The 21,458-nt window shown below is 59.6% G+C and overlaps 3 protein-coding genes across 22 annotated transcripts in view; 1 reads left to right on the plus strand and 2 right to left on the minus strand.

Annotated features, from left to right (window-relative positions):
• ESPN (espin) overlaps positions 1 to 11,531 on the plus strand; it is a 37,903-nt gene extending 26,372 nt beyond the window's left edge. For 2 of the 6 annotated variants that reach the window (XM_003891035.5, XM_021935553.2), the window contains 5 exons: positions 1,802 to 1,947; positions 2,032 to 2,295; positions 7,459 to 7,538; positions 7,634 to 7,645; positions 10,617 to 11,531. In XM_003891035.5, coding sequence (XP_003891084.2) covers positions 1,802 to 1,947; positions 2,032 to 2,295; positions 7,459 to 7,538; positions 7,634 to 7,645; positions 10,617 to 10,764 — 650 coding nt within the window. In that variant the 3' untranslated portion in view covers positions 10,765 to 11,531. The other 4 variants (XM_031664006.1, XM_031664008.1, XM_031664009.1 and 1 more) reach the window with 4 other exon arrangements.
• Positions 11,532 to 11,729: 198 nt separating this feature from the next.
• Positions 11,730 to 18,088, minus strand: TNFRSF25 (TNF receptor superfamily member 25). Of its 6 annotated transcripts, none has more exons than XM_031664082.1 (10): positions 16,622 to 18,088; positions 15,983 to 16,117; positions 15,631 to 15,765; positions 15,093 to 15,260; positions 14,918 to 14,996; positions 13,625 to 13,680; positions 13,419 to 13,526; positions 13,171 to 13,205; positions 12,563 to 12,700; positions 11,730 to 12,330 (listed from the first exon to the last, which is right to left on the minus strand). In XM_031664082.1, the coding sequence occupies exons 1-9, from the start codon at positions 16,884 to 16,886 to the stop codon at positions 12,599 to 12,601; spliced, it is 1,083 nt and encodes a 360-aa protein (XP_031519942.1). In that variant the 5' UTR covers positions 16,887 to 18,088; the 3' UTR covers positions 11,730 to 12,330; positions 12,563 to 12,598. The 6 variants fall into 6 exon arrangements, with proteins under 6 accessions (XP_031519942.1, XP_031519940.1, XP_031519941.1 ...); XM_031664080.1 differs by having other exon boundaries at positions 12,563 to 12,743; XM_031664081.1 differs by having other exon boundaries at positions 13,171 to 13,208.
• Positions 17,673 to 21,458, minus strand: part of PLEKHG5 (pleckstrin homology and RhoGEF domain containing G5) — a 53,631-nt gene continuing 49,845 nt past the window's right edge. For 8 of the 10 annotated variants that reach the window (XM_009183007.3, XM_009182953.3, XM_021935563.2 and 5 more), the window contains 8 exons: positions 21,261 to 21,410; positions 21,032 to 21,169; positions 20,764 to 20,883; positions 20,080 to 20,212; positions 19,871 to 19,986; positions 19,584 to 19,777; positions 18,355 to 19,116; positions 17,673 to 18,106 (listed from right to left, as the gene is read on the minus strand). In XM_009183007.3, coding sequence (XP_009181271.2) covers positions 18,097 to 18,106; positions 18,355 to 19,116; positions 19,584 to 19,777; positions 19,871 to 19,986; positions 20,080 to 20,212; positions 20,764 to 20,883; positions 21,032 to 21,169; positions 21,261 to 21,410 — 1,623 coding nt within the window. In that variant the 3' untranslated portion in view covers positions 17,673 to 18,096. Of the gene's footprint in view, positions 18,107 to 18,350; positions 19,117 to 19,583; positions 19,778 to 19,870; positions 19,987 to 20,079; positions 20,213 to 20,763; positions 20,884 to 21,031; positions 21,170 to 21,260; positions 21,411 to 21,458 lie in introns of those variants that run through there. The other 2 variants (XM_021935562.2, XM_009183412.2) reach the window with 1 other exon arrangement.

Genomic DNA, 21,458 nt, shown 5'->3' on the forward strand with positions numbered 1-21,458 from the left:
TGCTTTTCTGTAGGGTGGGACAGTGTCCCCCTGCCAGGATACCTAGAAGGCCCAGGACAGGGTGTCTAGATGTGGTGCTCCCATCTCAGCCTGGCTGGGATGCCTTCCTCACCCAGCCACTCAGGGCAGAGATCATGCTTAGTGGCACCCTCCAAAGCTTTGTCTCCCTGATTAGGAGTGCAGAGCAGAGCTTGTCCCCCTACGGTTCCTGTGGAGCCCCAGGCCCTGCAGACTAGAGCCCACGGAAGCATGTCCAGCACCTGCCGAGCCTCCTCCTCCTTCCCTCCACAGCCTGCAGCAGGGCTGAAGCTAAGGGCAGAGAAAAATACTCTGGACTTCCCCAGACACCCCCACCCAGCACAGCCAGGGCTGGGTGCCCTACCACAACTCAGTGCCAAGGTGGAGGCCCTTGCTAGGGGCTAGAGCCAGTGGTGGCCCTGTCCAGCCCTCAGGGGCACCAGCCAAGCCGGGAACTCGATGGACCACCCTCATGAGGCCCCAGAGCAGCCGGGGCCAGAGCCAGATGGGCAGAAAAGCTCCTCCTCTCTTCTCCACTCCCCCTCCCCGCTCTCCCTGGCCCGCTCCCTGTCCCCTGCTGTCCCAGTCTCATCCTGGCCCCCTCTACCTCCTAACTCCACTGTCACTTCTCTCCTCTTGGTCCCTAGAAGTGAGAGTCCTGAGGCACAGGAAGAGTGAGTAGCTGCGTGCGCGGCTCCTGGCTGAGGCTGAGGCGCAGGGTGGGGGGAAGAGGCAGGAAAAGCAAGGCAGGAGGGCCCAGACTCCAGGAAAGGGCAGGGGCTGGCAGGCGAGAGAAACTCGATGCATGGGTGGGCCCTTGCACCTCATACCTACCCTCATACCCACATACGCACCTAAGCATTCTGCGCCTGGCTGGTGGTTTTGCCTAAATAAATGAGCCAGCCACACCGATTTTCCCTTTCTCCTCTTTTTCCTCCCTGTGACTGTACTCTAGGATCCCCAGTCTGGGAATCCAAGAGCTGTCAGCCCATTTTGTTCCTCCCTCCCGGACCTGACCCCTTCATCGGGGCTCAAGAGACCTCTCTCCAAATCTCCATTTGCCTCCTCCGGCTAAGCTGGAAAATGCACCCTGTGCCCTGTGTATTTGCATATTACCCACCTGCCCTTCTTCCTGGGTGCCTGCTGTAGCCTCAGTAAGGGCCCTGTTTTCCTGGGCCCATAGAGCTGAGCCTCGCTTTGCCATAAATGTGCTCCCGGCTTGCAAACAATGTGTCTGCTTGTGCGTCTGTCTGTGGGTGTGGTGGGGAGGGAGGGGACCAGGTGGGTACTGACACTCCAGGGTCCGGGCTCTGTATGTCCGTGGAGGCCCCAATTGACTCAGTTCAAGGGTCACTGAGGCTTTGCTGATGTAGGGAGAGGGCCAGAGGGAGGCTCCACCCCAGCCGGGCTGAGCCAGGGAACCTGGGACAAAGGTCGGGTGGCTGATTCCAGGTATTGTTTTGGAGCTGGGCAGTCAGTGGCTGGGCGGGGACATATGCCCAAGAGCCACCATGAACTCCCAGGGTCCTCCAGGCGGGGGCCCTCCACCCCGTGAGTAGGGTGGGGAGGATAGTGGGGTTGTCACAGTCGGGGAACCAAGGGCCCGCCTCTGGGGGCCCTGAAAGCAGCCTGTGGGACCTGGGATCTGGAGAGCTGCCTGCTGGGGCCAAGGATGGGCACCCAGCCAATCTTGGCTTGGGAAGGGGGCTGCAGAGGGGCGGGTGAGGGGTGGCAGGGATGCAGCCCCACCCTGGCCAGTGCCTCATCTCCTGCCTCTGCATAGGCACCAAGTCTTTCAACATGATGTCCCCGACGGGCGACAACTCGGAGCTACTGGCTGAGATTAAGGCTGGCAAGAGCCTGAAGCCTACGCCGCAAAGCAAGGGGCTGACCACAGTGTTCTCAGGCAGTGGGCAGCCGGCCTTCCAGGTAGGCGGGCCTGGCAGGAGCCTGCGACCCGGCTTCCCTGGCCCCAGGCCACCGGGCGCTCAGCCCCACCGCTTCTCCCTGCAGCCTGATTCACCGCTGCCATCTGTGTCACCTGCACTGTCACCAGTCCGGAGCCCCACACCGCCAGCTGCGGGGTTTCAGCCGATGCTCAATGGAAGCTTGGTTCCGGTGCCGCCCACTACTCCTGCGCCCGGCGTGCAGCTGGACGTGGAGGCGCTCATCCCCACGCACGATGAGCAGGGCCGGCCCATCCCCGAGTGGAAGCGCCAGGTGATGGTGCGCAAGCTGCAGCTGAAGATGCAGGAGGAGGAGGAGCAGAGGCGGAAGGTGGGTGGGGCGGGGTGCCCAGGGAGCCCTGGGGTCTGCATCTGGATGCACAGCCCATCCCCCATGCCATTCCCAACCCCAACCTCAGGGCCTCCCGTTTTTCTTTTTCTTTCTTTTTCTTCCTTTCTTTCTTTTTCTTCCTTTCTTTCTTTTTCTTCCTTTCTTTCTTTCTCTTTCTTTCTCTCTTTCTTTTCTTTTCTTTCTTTTCTTTTTCTTTCTTTTCTTCCTTTTCTTTTCTTTTCTTCTTTTTTTGAGACAGAGTCGCTCTGTTGCCCAGACTGTTGTGCAGTGGCACGATCTCGGCTCACTGCAACCTTCGCCTCCCGGGTTCAATCCCATGCTCGTGATTCTCCTGCCTCAGCCTCCCAGGTAGCTGGGATTACAGGCGCGTGCCACCATGCCCAGCTAATTTTTTTGTATTTTTATTAGAGATGGGGTTTCACCATGTTGGCCAGTGCTGGGATTACAGGCATGAGCCACTGTGCCTGGCCATTTTCTTTGTGGAAAGCAGGGTGGCAGGCCCCCGTTTGGGGCTTGTCCCAGTCTCCACACACACTCCCAGCAGCCTGTCCTTGGAAGTGAGACAGCAGCCTTTCTCAGACTCTCCCTCACGTGCCCAGCACCTGGGATCTAGTTAAAAGGCCTGTTCAGATTCAGGAGGTCTGGGCGGTGCTGAGGCTCTGCATTTTAGCCAGCTCCTGGGTGAGGCTGCTGATGACGCTGGTCCAAGGACCACACTGCATAGCCAAGAGGGCTTTGGTCTCAGTCTTAGGGACATGGGCTCTATTGCTGCACTGCCACCTTCCAGCTGCCAATACTGAGCCTCATCCAGCCTCAGTTTCCTTCTCTGTAAGGTGGGCTGATCAGCACCCGCTGGCAGGATGAGTTGCCTTTCATTCATCCAACAACTGTTCCCCAAATGCCATTTATTTTTATTTTTTGAGACAGGGTCTCACTCTGTCATTAAGGCTGGAGTACAGTGGTGTGATCTCGACTCACTGCAACCTCCGCCTCCTGGGTTCAAGCGATCCTCCCGCTTCAGCCTCCCGAGTAGCTGGGACTACAGATGCCCACCAACCATGCCCGGCTAATTTTTGTATTCTTAGTAGAGATTGGCCAGGCTGGTCTCGAACTCCTGGCCTCAAGTGATCCACCTGCCTTGGCCTCCCAAAGTGCTGGGATTACAGGCGTGAGCCACCACGCCTGGCCCCCGAGTGCCATTTATGTGCCCCACACACTGTTGTAGCCTCTGGGGATTCATGGTGAACATATCAAGGCCTGCTCTAAGGTGGCTGCGGACATGTGTGCGAGTCACTGAGCACAAAAAATGGGGCAGTGTGAGAGTGGGTGGCAGTGAAGTACCTGGGCTGATGCAACACAGCCAGCTGCAATGGGGAACAGAAGGGACTGGGGCAACCCTAACTGACCACCTTATATGTGGGCTGGGGGGTGTGTTAGGGAAGGAAGAGGTGATGTCTAAGGTGAGACTTAGAAGATGAGTGAGGGGTGGCCAGGAGGAGAGTGGACTGAAGAGCCACAGGTGGGACAGGGCAGTCTGGAAGTGACAGTGGATGTGGCCCTGACTGTCCTGGAGGAAGGGGGTCGCTAAGCTGGAGAGACCTCAGTGGGGGCCAGGTTACCAAGATCTGGCCAGCGGCCCAGAAGAGAACGGACTTTCTCCCGGAGCACTGGGGAGCCGGGTGGGGGGAGTGTTAAGCAGGGAAGAGGCTGCTTCCTATTTTGTATGTGGGGAGTGGATCGCATAGGGTCAAGATGAATCAGGGACCTCTGGGGAGGTGATGGCAGGCCCAGGGGGGAAAACTGGACATCAGAGGTGGAGAAAAGTGAGCAAATGAGAATATTACGGTGCCCAGCTGTCCAGCAGGATGGGGGTGGTGGGTGGGCAGCTCAGTGGAAGCTGCAGCTGTAGCCTCTTTAAGAGCAGAGTGGCCTCTCATTCTGCACATAAAACACTGACCACAGGGAGCGGGAAAGCTTGGGCCACAGGGGAGCTCGAGAAGGGTTCATGAGTCTAGGAGGAGAGGCCTCACAATAGCCGCCCTCGAATTGGTTGGGGAGGGCCACCGCGCCTCTCAGTTTCAACGCCTTTCGCAAGTTCCTTGGGTGGTGTAATGAGCCAACAAGCCAGGCATGGAGACCCCGTCTGCCGGCCTGTTCTCCTTGCCGCCGCAGCAGCGACCAGCGACCGGCCGTGCCCCCCGCCAGCGACCAAAGTGGACACTCCGCAGAGCCCGGAGCGGCGGCTCGGCCGAAGCCACGCCCCAGCGTCACCCCCCGCCGGCCAGGCGCGGTCCCTCCCTGCAGATGCAGCCCCGCGGAGCCATTACACCACCCAGGACATGCAAAAGGTTCCCGGCACCACTGCGGGAGCTGGGCCAGAGGGAGACGCGCCTCCCTCCCCTCTCTTGTCTTCCCCGCCTTAGCTGACGGCCACCAGCTCGTGCTGCTACCCCCGCGAGGGCTGGAGGTACTCCCGCGAGCACAACGCCATCCTTGGGCCCTTCGGCGAGCTCATGACCGAGGCGGACATCCTCCGCATCGAGCAGCAAATCGAGAACCTGCAGGTGCTGCACAAGGCGCAGAAGCTGGAGGCGCGCCTGGAGCAACTGGAGCTGGAGCTGGAGCAGCTGCTGCCCATCTCGGCCGCCCTGTCGGCGCCGCGCTTCACCGTCGACCCGCGCCGCATGCATGGCCGCGCCGTCAGCCTGCCCGCCTGGTGCAGCAAGATCTCCACGCTGCTCAAGAGCATGGCCACGCTGCTGGCCGCGCTGGGCGGCCGGCCTGCGCACCTGGCGGAACTGCTGACCGCTGACACCGGCCAGCCGCTAGCGCCGCTGCCCGACGCGCCCTGGCGGCCCGGACCGCTGTGCCTGGGCCGCTCGCATTCGCTCAGCTGGTGCCGCGAGGCCGTGGCGCGCGAGATCCTCGAGTGCGGCGTCTCAGTGCAGCATCTGCGCGCCGCCTACGAGCTGCGCGCACGGGGCGCGGAGCCCGCGCGCTGTCCGCGCCGCAAGCCCCCGCAGTCCTCTGGCGCCCCGGGCCGCGAGCCCATCCTGGAGGAGGACTACGTGGCGGCCGGCTCTGGCCAGCCCAGCGCCGGCGCCGCCCACGGCCCGCTGGCCGACTGGGAGCCCCTGGGCACCCTGGGCCCGCCCGAGGCAAAGGATCGCCAGGCGGCGCTGCCTGAGCCCGAGCAGCTGGCGCGCCGGCCGCCCCTCTGCACGGAGCTGCGCGGCGTCCAGGACTACCTCGACCTGCGCAAAGAGCGCATCGTCTACCTCTTCCTGGAGCACTGGCGCCGCTGGGCTTTCCGCGGCCCGGGCCGCCGCGCCCAGGCGCGCCTACGCAGACTGCTGCCCCGTGTGGCGGCCGCCGGTGCCGGCCCGGAGCTGGAGGCCACGGACGCCCCCCGGCTGCCAGCGAGCGACGGCGCAGCCCACGGTCCCGACGAACGACTGCGGCAGCTGCTGAGGCAGCGGCAGGCGGTAGGCAAGCTGCTGGGCCACTGGCGGAGCCTGCTGCGGCGCGTGCCGGCAAGCCCGGGCCTGGCGCACGGCCTGTACTGGCCCCAGCACTTCCTGCCGCCCCTGGACGGCGGCGCACCCCCGCGCTACGACAGCCTCACGCTGGACCTCTTCATGCTCGGCTACTTCCAGCTACTCGAGATGGGCCTGAGCCGCGAGGAGCGCAAGTTCCGCCACCTACTGTGCTACGAGATGTTCGACCGGCTGGGCAGCCACCCGTGGGAGCGCATCCGCCTCTTCCACCGCGTGGTGCTGGAGGAGGTGGAGGCCGGAAAGCGCGGCTGGAGCGACGGCTTCGAGGACCTCAGGCACCGGTTCTTCGGGAATGGCCTGGAGGCTGAGCCAGCCCCAGAAGAACAGGAGAAGAAAAAGGAAGAGAAAGAACGAGAGCTAACCGAAGAGGCCGCTCCAGTTCAGACAGGGGTCCTGCCCGAGGGGCAGCCCGAGGCCCTGGCCCCTGCGCCGCAGCCGCCGCCCCCGCCTGCTGCGCCTCCCCCGACCTCAGACTCTCCTGGTTCCGAAGACCCCTTGGAACTGGTGTCTGAGATGGGCGAGTTCAGCAACGAGGACATCTGCCGCTACATCGACCGCAGCTTCTCCTTCTGGAAGGAGAAGGAGGCAGAGCTGTTTGACATCTGAGCAGCGGAATTCGGAATTCGCAGTTCACCCTCCAGCGTCTTAACGTGGGTCTGGACGCCTGTCTGACGCCCTCCAGAGGCCGGAAGCAGCAGGAAGAACCCAGGACTGTGGCCTTGAGCAGCCCGGAGGGCCCAGGACCAGGCTGCCTCAGCCTCTGAGGTCCCATCGTGGCAGGCTGTGGGGCGTTGGTCGCATAGGCAGGGCACGCACAGAACAAACCAGGTGTCCCCCTCTGGCCCCGTGGCATTGCTGGGCTCTGTGTGGAGCCAGGCAGCAGAAGCCCCTCTGAGTGAGGGGCTGCGGCTCCCCCTTGTGGCAGTGTGGCCTGCTCTCCGGTTTTCCACTGGAGTTCACAGCTACCTCCTTGGCTGAGGTCAAGGGAGCCTCGTGTGCAGTGTTCCGTGTGAAGTGTGCCGTGTACAGACCCTTTCTCCTCTGTAACATTCGATAAATAAAACTCTTTGCTGTAAACTGCCTACATTGGCCACCACACCTGCCCCCGATGTCATTGCAGCCCCACAAATGTACAGCACATGTCCACTCTTGTGGGAAGAGGGCAACCATGGGCTGAAGGTCCTTCGCAGGGGAGCCAGGGGCAGCCGGAGTCTCCCTGAGCCAAGAGGCTGGGCGGGGGGCCCACATCTGCATCTGCCCAGAGGTCTTGGGCCTGTGGCCATTGGCCACCTGCCCCTGTGGGGAATCACGCTCAGGACATCTGGGTCCCAGCTACTTATTCTCTGCTTCTGTCCCACTCAGCTCTGATCTCTCTAGTGCCTCCTGTAGGATACAAGGGTCTGGGTTACTAGGGGAAAGGAGGCCAGCTCTGAGGGGCTGTGACCAGGCACTTCATCCACTTGTCCCACAGAAGTTCATCAAAAGGGTATCTTCCTGTGACCCTGACTCCTTCAGGTCCCCAGGTTGAGGGTACCCCCTATCTCCCAGCCCCTGCAGGCCCTGAAGCTTTGTGGTTGTGTTTCAGGAGGAGGAGGAGGAGGCCCGGCTGGCCAGCATGCCTGCCTGGAGGCGGGACCTCCTGCGGAAGAAGCTGGAAGAAGAGAGGTGAGCTGGGGGTCAGGCAGAGGCTGGCCTGGCGGGGTGTCTTGACTGCGTCCCTGAGGTGGAGGGACCAAGTGACACTCTCTTTTTCCTTCCAGGGAGCAGAAGCGGTGAGTGCAGGGCTGGCCCCAACCTGCCACCCTTACCCCCACCCAGGTCGCAGAGGGTCATCCCTTCATCCAGGCCAACTTGAGTGCATCCTCCTGTCTCTTAGTCCTTGTACAAAGCCTCTTTCCTCCTTATAATGCCCCAGCCGCTGTCCCCCAGAATCTCTCTCTCATGCTCTGATAACTTTGCTCCCAGTTATTCAGTCCCTGCCTCCTATTAGCATGGCCTTTTCTACCCTTCAATTAACCTAACCCCAGTATCAATCACCTTGACTGGCCCTCAGAATGTATTTTCTGCCCCTAGTAATCTCACCCAGCCCAGTGCTGTCCAGTAGAAATATAATGTGAGCCACAGATGCAATTTAAAATTTTCTAGTAGCCACAGTGAAAATGTAGAAGGATATAGGTGAGCTTAATTTTAGCACTGTTTTATTTGACACAAAATATCAAAAATATTATTTTGACACATAATCAATATGAAAATTAGTGAGATGTTTTATATTCCTCTTGTAAAATAAGTCTTTGGCCAGGCATGGTGGTTTACACATGTAATCCCAGCACCTTGAGAGGCCAAGGCAGGGGGACCACTTGAGCCCCAAAGTTTGAGACCAGCCTGGGCAATGCAGTGAGACCTCATTCTGGAAAAAAAAAAAAAAAAAAAATTTTTTGGGACGGAGTTTCACTCTTGTCACCCAATCTGGAGTGCCGTGGTGATCTGGGCTCATGCAACCTCCACCTCCTGGGTTCAAGCGATTCTCCTACCTCAGCCTCCTGAGTGGCTGGGATTACAAGCATGTGCCACCACACCCAGCTAATTTTTGTATTTTTAGTAGAGTCGGGGTTTCACCATGTTGGCCAAGCTGGTCTCAAACTCCTGACCTGAAGTGATCCACCCGCCTCAGCCTCCCAAAGTTCTGGGATTATAGGTGTGAGCCACCAAGCCTGGTCTTTTTTTCTTTTTTCTTTTTTTCTTTTTTTTTTTTTTTTGAGATGGAGTCTCACTCTGTCGCCCAGGCTGTAATGCAGTGGCTCGATCTCGACTCACTGCAAGCTCTGCCTCCCGGGTTCAGGCCATTCTCCTGCCTCAGCCTCCCAAGTAGCTAGGACTACAGACTCCGGCCACCACGCCCAGCTAATTTGTTTGCATTTTTTTTTAGTAGAGACAGGGTTTCACCATGTTAGCCAGGATGGTCTCGATCTCCTGACCTTGTGGTCCGCCTGCCTCGGCCTCCCAAAGTGCTCGGATTACAGATATGAGCCACCGCGCCTGGCCTTTTTTTTTTTTTTCTTTGAGAGAGAGTTTCGCTCTTGTTGCCCAGGCTGGAGTGCAATGGCATGATCTTGGCTCACTGCAACCTCTACCTCCTGGGTTCAAGCGATTCTCCTGCCTCAGCTTCCTAGGTAGTTGGGATTATAGGCACCTACCACCATGCCCGGCTAATTTTTGTATTTTTAGGAGAGGCCAGGTTTTGCCATGTTGGTCAGTCTGATCTCCAACTCCTGACCTCAGGTGATCTACCCACCTCAGCCTCCCAAAGTACTGGGATTACAGGCGCGAGCCACCACACCAGGCATGCAAAAAAAAATTTTTTTTTAATTAGCTTCGTGGGGCCAGGCGCAGTGACTCATACCTGTAATCCCAGCACTTTGGGAGGCTGAAGCGGGCAGATCACCTGAGGTCAGGAGTTCAAGACCAGCCTGGGCAACATGGTAAAACCCCGTCTCTACTAAAAATACAAAAATTAGGTGGGTATGGTGGCGCATGCCTGTAATCCCAGCTACTCGGGAGGCTGAGGCAGGAGAATCACTTGAAACCGGGAGGCGGAGGTTGCAGTGAGCTGGGATAGCACCATTTTGTGCTCCAGCCTAGACAATGGAGGGAGACTCCATCTCAAAAAAATAATTAAAAAATTAGCTGGGCAGGCTGGGCTCAGTGGCTCACACCTGTAATCCCAGCACTTTGGGAGGCCAAGGCAGGCAGATTACTTGAAGTCAGGAGTTCGAGACCAGCCTGACCAACATGGTGAAACCCTGTCTCTACTAGAAATACAAAAATTAGCTGGGCATGGTGGCGCGCACCTGTAATCCCAGCTACTCAGAAGGCAGAGGCAGGAAAATCGCTTGAACCTCAGAGGTGGAGGTTGCAGTGAGCTGAGATTGTGCCACTCCAGCCTAGGTGACAGAGCGAGACTCCGACTCAATTAAAAGAAAAAAAAATTAGCTGGGCGTAGTGGCACACACCTGTGGTCCCAGCTACTTGGGAGGCTGAGGTGGGAGGATGACTTGAACCCAGGAGGTCGAGGCTGCAGTGAGCCATGATCTGACCACTGTGCTCCACCCTGGCAACAGAGCGAGACCCTGTCTCAAATAATAATAATAATAATAAAACTTAGTCTTTGAAATATCATGCACATTTTACACCTGCAATCCATCACAGTTTAGACCAGCCACATTTCAAATTCTCAGCAGCCACATGTGCTTAGTGACTATTCTGTCAACAGGGCAGATCTACCCTCTACGTTCTAATAACCTGTCTCTAATTCTCAGTCCCTGTCTCTCAATTATGTAGTCTCTCTGGTCCCCAGCAGCCCCACCCCAGTCCTCAATACTTCATATTGACAGCTCCCCAACAGCTGAAGTCCTGATCCCAGTAATCTTGCTGCTGCACCCCAGCAACACCACCTCCTCACACGGTGCCACACAGTGACCCAGCACCTCTGTTTCCAGTAACACCCCAGCCCACAATAATCCAGCCTCAGCCTCCCACTCACACAGCTCCCCTGTGCTCCAGTAACCCCATTCTGCCCCCAATCTAGCCCCTCTGTCTTCAGCAACCCAGGCCGCGCCCTCAGTAACCCTCCCCTTGCATGGGTGACCTGGCCTCTGCCTGGTGCCTGGCCCCACCCTTTCTGCCAGCCTGGGTATCTGGCCCCAGACTTCACCGGGTCTGTCCCCCCCTCCCCCACCGCCTCAGGAAAGAGGAGGAGCGACAGAAGCAGGAGGAGCTGCGGCGGGAGAAGGAGCAGTCAGAGAAGCTGCGGACGCTGGGCTACGATGAGAGCAAGCTGGCGCCCTGGCAGCGACAGGTCATCCTGAAGAAGGGGGACATCGCTAAGTACTAGAGGCTGTGGCCTCCTGCCCGCAGCCTTGCAGCTCGGAGGGGCCCCCCCGCCCCAGCCCCAGCCAGCCAGGCCCCGGCGGAAGGGCTGGGAGCCGCACAGCCCACCCCTCCTGCGCTGGAACACCCCCGACTCCCCATCCTGGCCCCGCATCCCCAGCCCTTGGCAACACTGGAGTGCACACGCCGCCCCAGTTGCCCAGAATAAGTGCCCAAGCTGCTGATGTAAACAACAAAAAATGCTGCTTATTTGCATGCCGACTTACATATATTTGCATGTTCGTTGAATATCAAAGAGTGAAGAGCTCTCCCCAGCCCTGTGGGTGGTGACTTTGTTTTCCTGCGGGGCTCAGCCCCCTCCAGGATGCAGTCCCCTCCCCCGCACCCCGGAACCGGCGTCGCTGGCGCATCCTGGGTGGAGGCAGGCCCCGAGCTCGGGGAAGGGGTTTTCCCTCCGTCCCTGACCCAGATCTGTGCCCGGCCTAGCCCGGGCCTCATTTCTTATCCCCGCTGAGGGTTTCCTCTCAGTCATTTGTTTACCAGAAAGATGAAAGTTGCCTGTCGGGCCTCAGTTGGGGCCCCTGGGACCCCACCTCCCTCAAGTCTACGCCCCGTCCCCAGCCAGACCCACTCGCTGCCAGGACCCTTTCACTGCCCCGGTGGAGTCAGTGGAGGATGAGGGGCCCTGACCCTGTGTCTGTAACTGCTACACCCCATCCCGACCCTGTCCCCGCCTCCTCGCAGCCCCATTAAAGCGCTCTCATCACTCGCTGTGGCCGCGACTTGCTCTCTTCTGGGAGTAATTGGACCAGAGTGGACTCGGGAGGGGCAGGCTTGGGAGCTAAGGCCACACTGGACTCCACCATGGGTGCCAGACCCCGGGGTGACAAGATTCCCGTCCCCTTCGACTCCCTCGAGAAGAGTCCAGGCCACTTAACACCCCAGCCCCGCAGAAACGCCAAGAAGTCATTTTTTTTTTCCCCCACAGATTTAATACCACGATCTCAGCCAAACTCCGGCCGAGAAACTGAGAAATGTTTTGACCCCCTCCTGACATTCGTTCATGCTGCTTCGCTGTGGCTGGAGTGATAGGGGCGAGCAGGGGTGGGGCCGGCTGGTGCGGCTACGCAGGACCGTGCCAGCGGCTTAATAAGTGACATAAAATGTCTACACGCATAAGTAACTGTACTTAGGGCTTCTGCAAGGGCCACCAGAGGCCTAGGTGGCGAGTGGGCGCCGTGTCACGGGCCGCGCTGCAGGCGGCTGCGCAAGTCCTCCGCGCAGCCGTCTAGCCCCATGCGCTCCAGGGCCGCGTAGACGGCGCCCAGGCCCGCGGGCTGCTGCTGGCGCCAGCGCTTGAGCATCTCGTACTGCTGGTCTCGGAAGCGGCCGATCTCCACCTCCACGGCTTCGATCTCCGCCTCGCGCAGCCCCAGGGTGCGCACGAACTCCTTCCAGCGCCGTGCTGGCACAGCGTCCATCACGTCGTAGAGCTGCGGGCCCGGCTGCAGCATCATGGTGGGCGAGCCGACTGGGGACTCTGGCAAGAGTGTGGACGCAGGAACGGGGCCTGGGGCAGGGCCAGAGAGAGCCAATGGGGTACGTGGGCCGCGGTCGGGAGGTGGAGTCAGGGGCGTTCGTGCGGGTACCCCAGGCCTGAAGCCCGTTGGATCCCGCGGGTCAGGGCACAGGGGGCGGACCCGGTCAGTTAGGGGGCAGAAAGGGAACACGTTGTGAAACCACAACTTCCCACCGCAGACAGGAGAATGGGGTCAAGGCCTCAGGCCACTGATGTCCCTTACCAAGAGCTCTGTTGGGCAACTGGTCCCAGGACCATGTCATCTGCGGGCAGAGCGCCTCCTGGGTCTGGGGGTAGCCAGGGGTCCAGCTGTTGTCCACCAACTGGACGGTGCAGATCTTCTCACTGCTGTCAGGAGGTACTAGAAGGGTGTGGGCATTGTCGGAGGGTGACAGATGGGTGGCCTGGAAGCCAAGAGGGGCCCCAGGTCAGCCCTGCTTGTCAAGTAAGGCCCCTTACCTGCAGTGCCTCTCCAGGAGGGAACAGTCCCTGGTTCAGTCAGCAGACACTCCCGCAGTGATACCTCCCACAGTTGGCCCAGCTCTCACTGTGGCCCAGCAGAACTCTTGCTTCTGCCTCAAGTCCCCTGCCCCCGCCTCCTTCCTCTTGTCCCCCAGCACCATGGGGCTCTCCTTCCATTGAACTGTTAGCTCCTGTGTACAAGTCTGAACCCCAGCTGACTGACACCCCTTGAGGGCAGGACTCAGCTCGCAACACCTCTGTCTACTAGGTCTACCCTGTGCTAGCCACGTGCCAAGCTCTGGGGATCACAATAAGGCTTGATCTTCCAGCTCCAGAAGGCAGCCCAGAATCACACAGTGAGGTTCTTACCGGTGGTAGGGTCAGAGCCTCCATCCCAGCTTCATCTGCTGACAGACACAGAGACAGTACGGTCAGCGACCAGGCAAGCCTCCTGGACCTGGGTGCTGGTACAGCTCCTCTAGGGTTCCTCTGCACCCCGCACCCTCTGCCTCAGTTTCCCCTTCTGTATCAGGGTTGAGTAGACTCTGGGCTACCCATCCTGACCCCAGGCTTCTGCGTGCATGTGTGTGTGTGTGTGTGTGGGTCTGTGTACTTACCAGTAACCATGGGCTTGTGAGGCCAGCAGTGGCGGTATGTGTAGGTCAGGGTGGCCCCAAGCAGGAGGGGAACCACAAGGCCAGCCAGGAGCACCTGGACCCAGAACACTGAAAGCAGCTGGTGGGTGTTGGGTGGTAGCCCCCCTCACCCGCCTCCCCTCGGCCCATCCCAGTTCTCCCACTTGCATTCCCAGCACACCACCTACTCTGCCTCCAGCCACAGACAGCGGCACAGCGCTCTGGACAGCTCCCCAGGGTGCTCCTGAAAGGGACGGGGGTGGCCTGAGGGATGAGGGGGTGCATGCCAGGAGCGGCTCCCCAAGACTGCTCCATCCTGGAGACTCTTCCCTCCCCAGGCCTCTCTCTTGTGAGCCTCACTCTTCCCAAGAATGTTCCTGTCATTGTGCCCCGATAACAACCACAGACACTATTCATTGAGCAGCTTCTAGACTATATGAAGAGTCGCTAGAATGTCAACCCCAAAAGGACAGGGATTTTGCCTATTTTGTTCCCTGTTGCATCCCCAGCACCTAGAACAGTGTGTAGAACATAGGAGATATTCAATAAAGACTTGAATGAAGGCTGGGTGCGGTGGCTCACACCTGTAATCCCAGCACTTTGGGAGGCCGAGGCAGGCAGATCATGAGGTCAGGAGATCGAGACCATCCTGGCTAACACGGTGAAACCCTGTCTCTACTAAAAATACAAATAATTAGCCAGCATGGTAGTGGGCGCCTGAAGTCCTAGCTACTTGGGAGGCTGAGGCAGGAGAATCACTTGAACCCAGGCGGTAGAGGTTGCAGTGAGCCAAGATCGTGCCACTGCACTCCAGTCTGGGTGACAGAGCAAGTCTCCATCTAAAAAAAAAAAAGACTTGAACAGATACAGAAAGTCCCTTACCTCTGATCAAAGGCCTGTGAAGAAGCTGCTAACATCCCATGTTGAGAAAGGGACACCACATATCAGAGATGTGAATTCTCTAAACTTGCCCAAGATCCCCTAGAGAACTAGCAGCACAATCCTGACTCTCAGCCCTTTGTATTTATCTATTTATTTTAATATATTTAATATTTATTTAATATTTAATAGATTTAATATTTATTTATTTAATAGATCTTGCTCTGTTGTCCAGGCTGAAGTGCAGTGGCACGATCATAGCTCACTGCAGCATCACCCTCCTTCAGCCCAAGTTTTAAAGCTATATCAATGTGACTGTCTGTAAAAGTGACAAATCATCTGTAATACCTGGCTAGAAGGATCACTGGGGGGAATGCTGGCTGAAAGGGAAGGCATATACCCTTATTTATCTGACTAAGGAGGATGCAGATTTCTCTTTTACCATCTAAGTTTGCCTGAAGTGGGGCCCATCCAACACAGGGCCAAGTTCCCTCCTCCCTGTCCCCTCTTCCTATTCCTGAACCAGCAGCACCTGCCCCACCCCAGGCCCTTGCCCTGCTCCCAGCTGCCCTTCCTTCCATCCCAAGACAGCTAGGTATTACGTGGGGCAGGACACGCAGCCATCGTCATGTTCATAGAAGCCAGGCAGGCAGGTCCCACAGTCAGTATCTCTGCGAGAACCTGCAGTCCAGGAGAGGCATGCGTCAGCATGGAACGGGAGTAGGGCAGGCAGAGAAGTGGGTCAGGGAGTAGATAGCCCTGGGTGGGGGTACTCACAGAGTAGCCGTGTGTGGCGGTGCAGGGCCCTGCAGTCTAGGCATGGTTGGCAGTAGAAGGGTGAACTGCTGACACATTGGCTGACCTGGCACTCCACAAACCAGCCTGGCTTACAGCCACAGCGGGTGTCGGCCACAGCTGAACAGTTCTCCAGTGCCACCTGGGAGGCTGGTGGGGGTGCAGGGAGATGGAGAGTGGAGAGTTAGGGCCAAAGGCTCCCATAGAGAGGCAGAGGCAGACCCCCGCCCCCAAGATAATGGAGACAGGAATAGGTGAAAGAGAGACAGGTGCAGGGCTACCCTAAAAAAGAGAGAAGCTCAGAGACTGAGGCCGACCAGAGGCCAAGGCACATGGAGAGATGGAAAGGTCACCAGGAAGAGGGAAGGGGCAAGGGCACCCTGAAGGAGGATCAGGGTGGAGGGTTCTGGCAAGGGTGGGTGCAGGACCCTCACACCCCAAGGTTGGGCCCAAGCCAGCCACTTCCTTCAGAAAGGCCTGTCCTTAGGAACCCCCTGCCAAGCACTGAGAAGCCCCTCACCCTGCTCATCACAGGCTTGGCAGCGGGCACATTCAGAATTATGGTGGTTCTCCCAGGCCAAGAAGGTGTCTTGGGGACACAGAAGGCAGGTGGAGTTGCCACAGGGCTCCGTGCAAGGGGCCTTCAGGTAGTGCCCTGTGGAACCAGGCAGGGGTCAGGCAGGCAGAGGGGCTGCCCAGCAACCCTCAACCTGCTTCCCACCCTGCCCTCCCTCCCTCTTTCTCTCCAGCTCCCTACTTCTCTGTCAGCCTACCCCTACCTCCCCTGCCAGCCTCCTCTTACCTCCCTGGCCTGCCCGCCACCTCCCCAGCCCTGCCTGTCCCATGCCTCTCCCACCCCTGTGGCCACTTACCCGCTGGGCAGCCCCTGCAACAAAACACACCATTCTTCTTGTGGAAGTCACCGGCACAGTCACACCTGGGGCTTTGTGTGCCGCCCTGGGCCCGGGCCCCCAGCAGCACCAGGAGGAGCGCCTGGGGGACAGGTGCTGCTGACTTTCAGTGCAGCTGCCCACGTGGGGCCTCTCCCTGCCGGGTCTCCGCCATTTCAGAGGCCCCAGCATTTGCCCACAGAACAGCCCACTTCCCAGGCCCCCCGCAGAAAGGGTGCCCATGGGTGGAGACGAGACTAACTTCCTTCCCCCTGTGCACACACCAGGCTTCGGAGAGCCAGAGGAAGGGGCTCTTCCAGCCTCTCACAAGCTTCCCGTCCACCAGGGCAGGGACACGGCAGCACCCACACCCCCACCCATGCTTTCTGTTGGGGGAGGGACACTGATCATTCTCTACCTGGGGCCCCCAGACCCTCCTGGGAGGAGTTTCCTCTCAGTGGAAGGGCTACGCCCTGGTGGAGCCTCTAACGAGGTTGGAAGGGGTGGCCAGCCCAGCCACAGGGAGGCTTGGAGTGGAGACTGCGCCCGGGGCCCCTTCCTTCACGGAGGCTCTTGGGACAAGGGTCAAAGCTGCCCCTCGCCTCCTGCGTCTCAACTCACCGTAGACACCGCTGCCACCGCCGCGGAGCCCCGCGACCGCTGCTCCATGGCCCTCGGCGCCGCGCTCGGCCCTCCGACGGGCGCCCAGGGGCTTCCCAGCTCCGTGCGCTCTGCCCGTCGTGGTTCCGCCTTCACTCCCGCGCCCGCAGGGCCCGCCCCGCGCCGTCGAGAAGGGCCCGCCTGGCGGGCGGGGGGAGGCGGGGCCGCCCGAGGCCAACCGAGTCTGAACGGGTGCCCCCTCTGCTCGGCCTAGACCTGAACTCATTTGGCAGCAGCGGAAAGGCCAAGGAGAACACGCGAAGCGCTGACACAGAATGGAGCTGCATCCCGGTCCCTACCCCGACTCTCGCCCCAACCCTGAGAAACACTTCAAAGTAGAACCAGGGCAAGCGACTTCTTTCTCCGCCTCCGCGCCCCCAGCCATGGAGGGGGTTGGGCCAAAAGTACCGGAAGGGGCCAAGCGCAGTAGCTCAGGCCTGTAGTTCTAGCACTTTGGGAGGCTGAGGCGGGAGGATCACTTGAGGTCAGGAGTTCGAGACCAGCCTGACCAATATGGTGAAACCCCATCTCTACTTAAAATACAAAAATTAGCCCAGCGTGGTGGTGCATACGTGCAGTTCCAGCTACTAAAGTGGCTGGAGCAGGAGAATCGTTTGAACCCGGGAGGCAGAGGTTGCAGTGAGCCGAGATCACACCACTGCACTCCAACCTGGGCAACAGAGTGAGACTTTGTCTTAAAAAAAAAAAAAAAAAGTACCTGAAGGGACCCCCATGGGGGACCCACCTTCCTAAGAGTGTGGGAACTGGGCAGATTCAGCCCTGAATCCCAGGAGGGCACCTGGGGAGAGGTTCTGATGGTGGCTGAAGGTGGGGAAGTCTGGGGATGTTGGTCTGGTGGCACCCCACCCCCCATTACTTCCCAGGTGCTTCCCACGGGAAGCTCTATCCATGGCCCATCCGTGGCATGTGGAGGGGCACAGGAACGCAAAGAGGCCACCCTGAATTCAAGTGCCCCGAGTCACTGGACCCCAAAGCAAAGGACTCTTCCCAGTGGAGTCTAGACAAGTCTTTATAAAAGAACCAAAAGCTCAATAAATACGTAACTTTACAGAACCTAGCCCAAGCCAGGGGTGGCCTGTGGGACTGGGAAGGTGGGGGCGAGGCAGGAGCGAGTCCCACTGGAGGCCAGTGAGGGTAGAAGTGGGATGGGCAGCCTGGGAGCCCAGCCCTGGATTCGAGTTGAGCTGTTAACTTCGGGGAGTAGGTGACGAGGGGCTGCCTGGGCAGGTCAGGTGGTACTGTGGCCTGGGCCTCCTCCACTCCATCCAGTCTGGCAAAGCACGAATGAGGCCCGGGTGTAGGCAGGGATCCTTCCCAGCATCCGGCTCATGCACACAGGAGGCAGCCACTGAAGCAGGTGCCGGCACGCCCCATGAGGCAGGCTGTCTACTGTCTCTTGGTCAATGGCACTCTGCTCAGACCTCCCTACAGGGTGGGGAAGGGAGTCTTTCTTTGGCTGACACCATTCAGAGTGGCTCTGGTCACCCTCTCTTCTCCACGGCACTCCTCAGGCCCCTTCACTACTGCCCACCACAGCCCCCCGCACCCAGACACTGGGCAGGGTTCAGGCTCCCTCCGCCATCACCCTCCCCAAATGCGATGCTCCCAGGCATGACTGGGCCCCCATGCCAGTGCCCTGAGCCACTTGCCCTACCCCAGGCCAGGCCACTCACGAGGCAGTGAGCGTGGAGTTAAGCAGCAGGGTGGTCCTGATTCGGTAGAGCTGGGCCAGGGTCAGCTTCCTGTGCTGGGTGGAGACTCCTGGTGGGGGCTCAGGCTGGACCCTGGGAGAGGCCCCCGAGGGCAGGTCTCCACACCTCTTCCTGTGGGAGCCTGCAGGTTCCCCGGCCAGGCAGCTAGCTAGCCTAGGACCACCGCCAGGGCTAGGGCCCCCCCGGCAATTCCAGCTGGGCCCAGCTTCCTGAGGGGAGCCCTGAGTCCTAATACCTGGGGCTGGGACAGCCAGGCAGAGCTCTGACAGGCTGCGGCTGGGGGCAGAGGATGTTCCATGGGTGCCAGTCCCTACCAGCAGCTGGAGGAGGCTGGCCTCGGACTTAGACTTGAGCAGTTGGGGCGGGCAGGTTAACAGCTGGACAGGGGTGCGGCGGCGGAGACGGGGCGAGAGTGGAGGGGAAGGAGCTTGTGGGGAATCTGGGGGCCGAGGCACTAGTTCTGCCACAGGGCCTGGGGCCACAAAGTCTTGTAAGGAGGTTGGGGAGAGGGTGCCGTAGGCAGAGTCCATGGAGCAGGAGCGGCCGTCCACTGGACCCAGGGGCAGCAGCTCACTGGTGGGCGTGGCAGATGAGGCAATGGTGCTGAGAGAGGTCTCATCGGACTGGGAGCTGAAAGGACCGCCGTCGAACTCGGGGGAGGACAGCGTCTCCCCAGGCTCCACCACAACCATGGCCAGGGTCTCCGTGGAGCCATCTGAGGCACTGTGGGGCCAGGAGCAGAGTCAGCCCAGGCCATGAAACCTAGATGGCCTGAGGCAGCCCCAGGCTGGGCAGTGCACAGTGGTTTATACCCTCTGCCCTCCTGTCTGTCCTCCTGGGGCTAGAGGCTCAGAGATGGCAGCATGTGGCAGGTGTGGCAGATCTTCCAGCTCCAGTGCCCACAACAGACCTCAGTAGCAAGCCCAGTACTCTTCCCTGCCAAGGCTGGATCTGCCCTAAGGAGCCTCAGCACAGCACCCCAGGCAGCTGCCACGAACGGATCAGAGCTGGCAGCACGTGGAAAGGTGTCTGCCCACCCGACCTGGACTCTGGGGGAGATAGAGCCCCGCTCCCACAGTGTTCATGACAAGAGGCCATTGGGAGGAAGGGAGCGTGGCTGGGCCTTTAGGAGTCCTGGGCTGGAGTACTTGTCCTGGTTTGACGTGCTGGGTGGTCATGAGCAGACATACCAGTGCTGAGAGTCGGGGCTGCCGCTGCTTTTCCGCATGATGGTGGGGGAGCTGGCAGCTGAATTGCCACTCTCCTCGCCTTCCTCCTCCTCCTCCTCCTCTTCCTCCTCCTGCTCATCCTCCTCCTCTTCCAGGCTCTGCAGGGGCTGCTGGCTGCCTGGGGGCTCCTGTGCACGCAGCTGTTGCAGCTGGTTCTGCAGGCAGTGTTGGGGTACATGGGGCAGAATGGGTTGTGACCAGCAGCTCCCTAATCTGCCCTGCCCACCCACTCACTACTCTGCGCTCACCTGGGCGTTATAAATGGTGTCCACCCAGCCACGGCACAAGGCCTGGCCGCTGGCCTGGAACGTGTAGGCCCCTACAGCGCTGTGAAACTCATTCAGGTAGATGAGGAGGAAGGACCCTGGTTAGGGAAGGCCCAAGTCAGTGTCAGCAGAGACGATGGCCCCCACCTATCACAGTCCCTGACCAGGAACGGGGGACCAGGGCCCCTTACCAGGGTCCCGTAGCTCCCGGCACACAATCTTGTCCACTAGCAGGGGTGGCCTGATGACCCTGGTCCTCTCTGCCTTCTTCACTGCCTTGGTCACCAATAGCAGATCCGTGAACAGGAAGCAGTACACATCCATCTGCAGTTGGGGGGGGGGGCAGTGCAGAGAGGCCAGCAGGGTCAGGGCCGGGGACTGTGGCCCTAGCCTCCCCTGGGAGCATTCGGTTTTTGTCAAACACTCCTCCCAGCGTGAACCTTCAAGTAAAATTAAAATGAAGAGGAAGATGATTCTCTTTCACTGAGATGTACGTCGATGACTTAATACAAGTTTACATTAAAAAGAAGAGTGGTGACTTTGAAGTCACCATGTGCAATCTCTCAGCCTGCCCCATGCCTGAAGGGGCCACGGCACTGTAGCCAGCCTCTGGGGTTCCTGGCCCACTTGTGGAATGTGGCTGCCCTCCCACCAGGAACCCACATGGCACCCACAAATGGGTCCACTGGTGCCTTCAAGGGCTAGGACCCTGCTGCTGGATTTGTGAATGGCAGACAGAGAACTGTCATTCACTATGACAAGGTCACTGGTTCTTGAGTCACCATCCACGTGACTGGGGAGTGAGAACCAGTGACTGGGGCCCAGAAGGTCCCCAGGAAGGACAGGGCATGGGGGTGGGGTGGCCCTGGAATTACCTTGCTGTCCTTCCCCTCCTTCATCTTCAGGCTCCCCTCCAGCAGCAGCTGCCGCGTCTCCTCCGGGGAGGCGCCGGGGATGGGCGCTGTCAAGTCCAGGTGCAGAAATTCCTTCAGGAGCTGGGGAGAGAGGGCGTGAGTGTAGGGGAGGCCGGAGCCTGACTCCCATCTCAGCTAGGCATCCTCAGTGAGATGCCCAGCAAAGACCCTGCCTGCCAGCTTGGCCTTCCTCTCTCCTAGCCGGCAACCCCCGCAGACACACGCCCACCTTGTCCACTTCGTCGCTGCTGCTTTCCACCACCTCGTAGGCGTCGATGCGGCTAACCACGGCCGCCAGCCGCTGCCGCTCCTGCCGCTGCCGCATGCACGCATTCACGTGGTGGATGAAGCGCTCCACGGAACCGATCTAGGGGCAGGCGAGGGGGCTTCAGGCCCAGGCTCATGACGGGGCAGACAGCCGTGCAGGGGAGGCCACCCCTGTCGGCCATCAGGGTTACCATGGTGACGACGGCCTCCTTGGCGCGCGGCTCCTCGGTCTTCCTCAGCACCGACTTGAGCAGCAGCGGGTACTTGGTGAGCCGCTGGTGGGGTTTCGCCAGCATGTCGCTCAGCTTCAGCCGCTGGCACTGTGGGTGCTTCTCGGCCCACTGCGGTGGGGGAGTGGGGACGGGGCTCAGGGCAGGCCCCGCCCCACC

This window comes from Papio anubis, chromosome 1, assembly GCF_008728515.1.
Source record: "Papio anubis isolate 15944 chromosome 1, Panubis1.0, whole genome shotgun sequence".
In the NCBI taxonomy this organism is placed as follows: domain Eukaryota; kingdom Metazoa; phylum Chordata; class Mammalia; order Primates; family Cercopithecidae; genus Papio; species Papio anubis.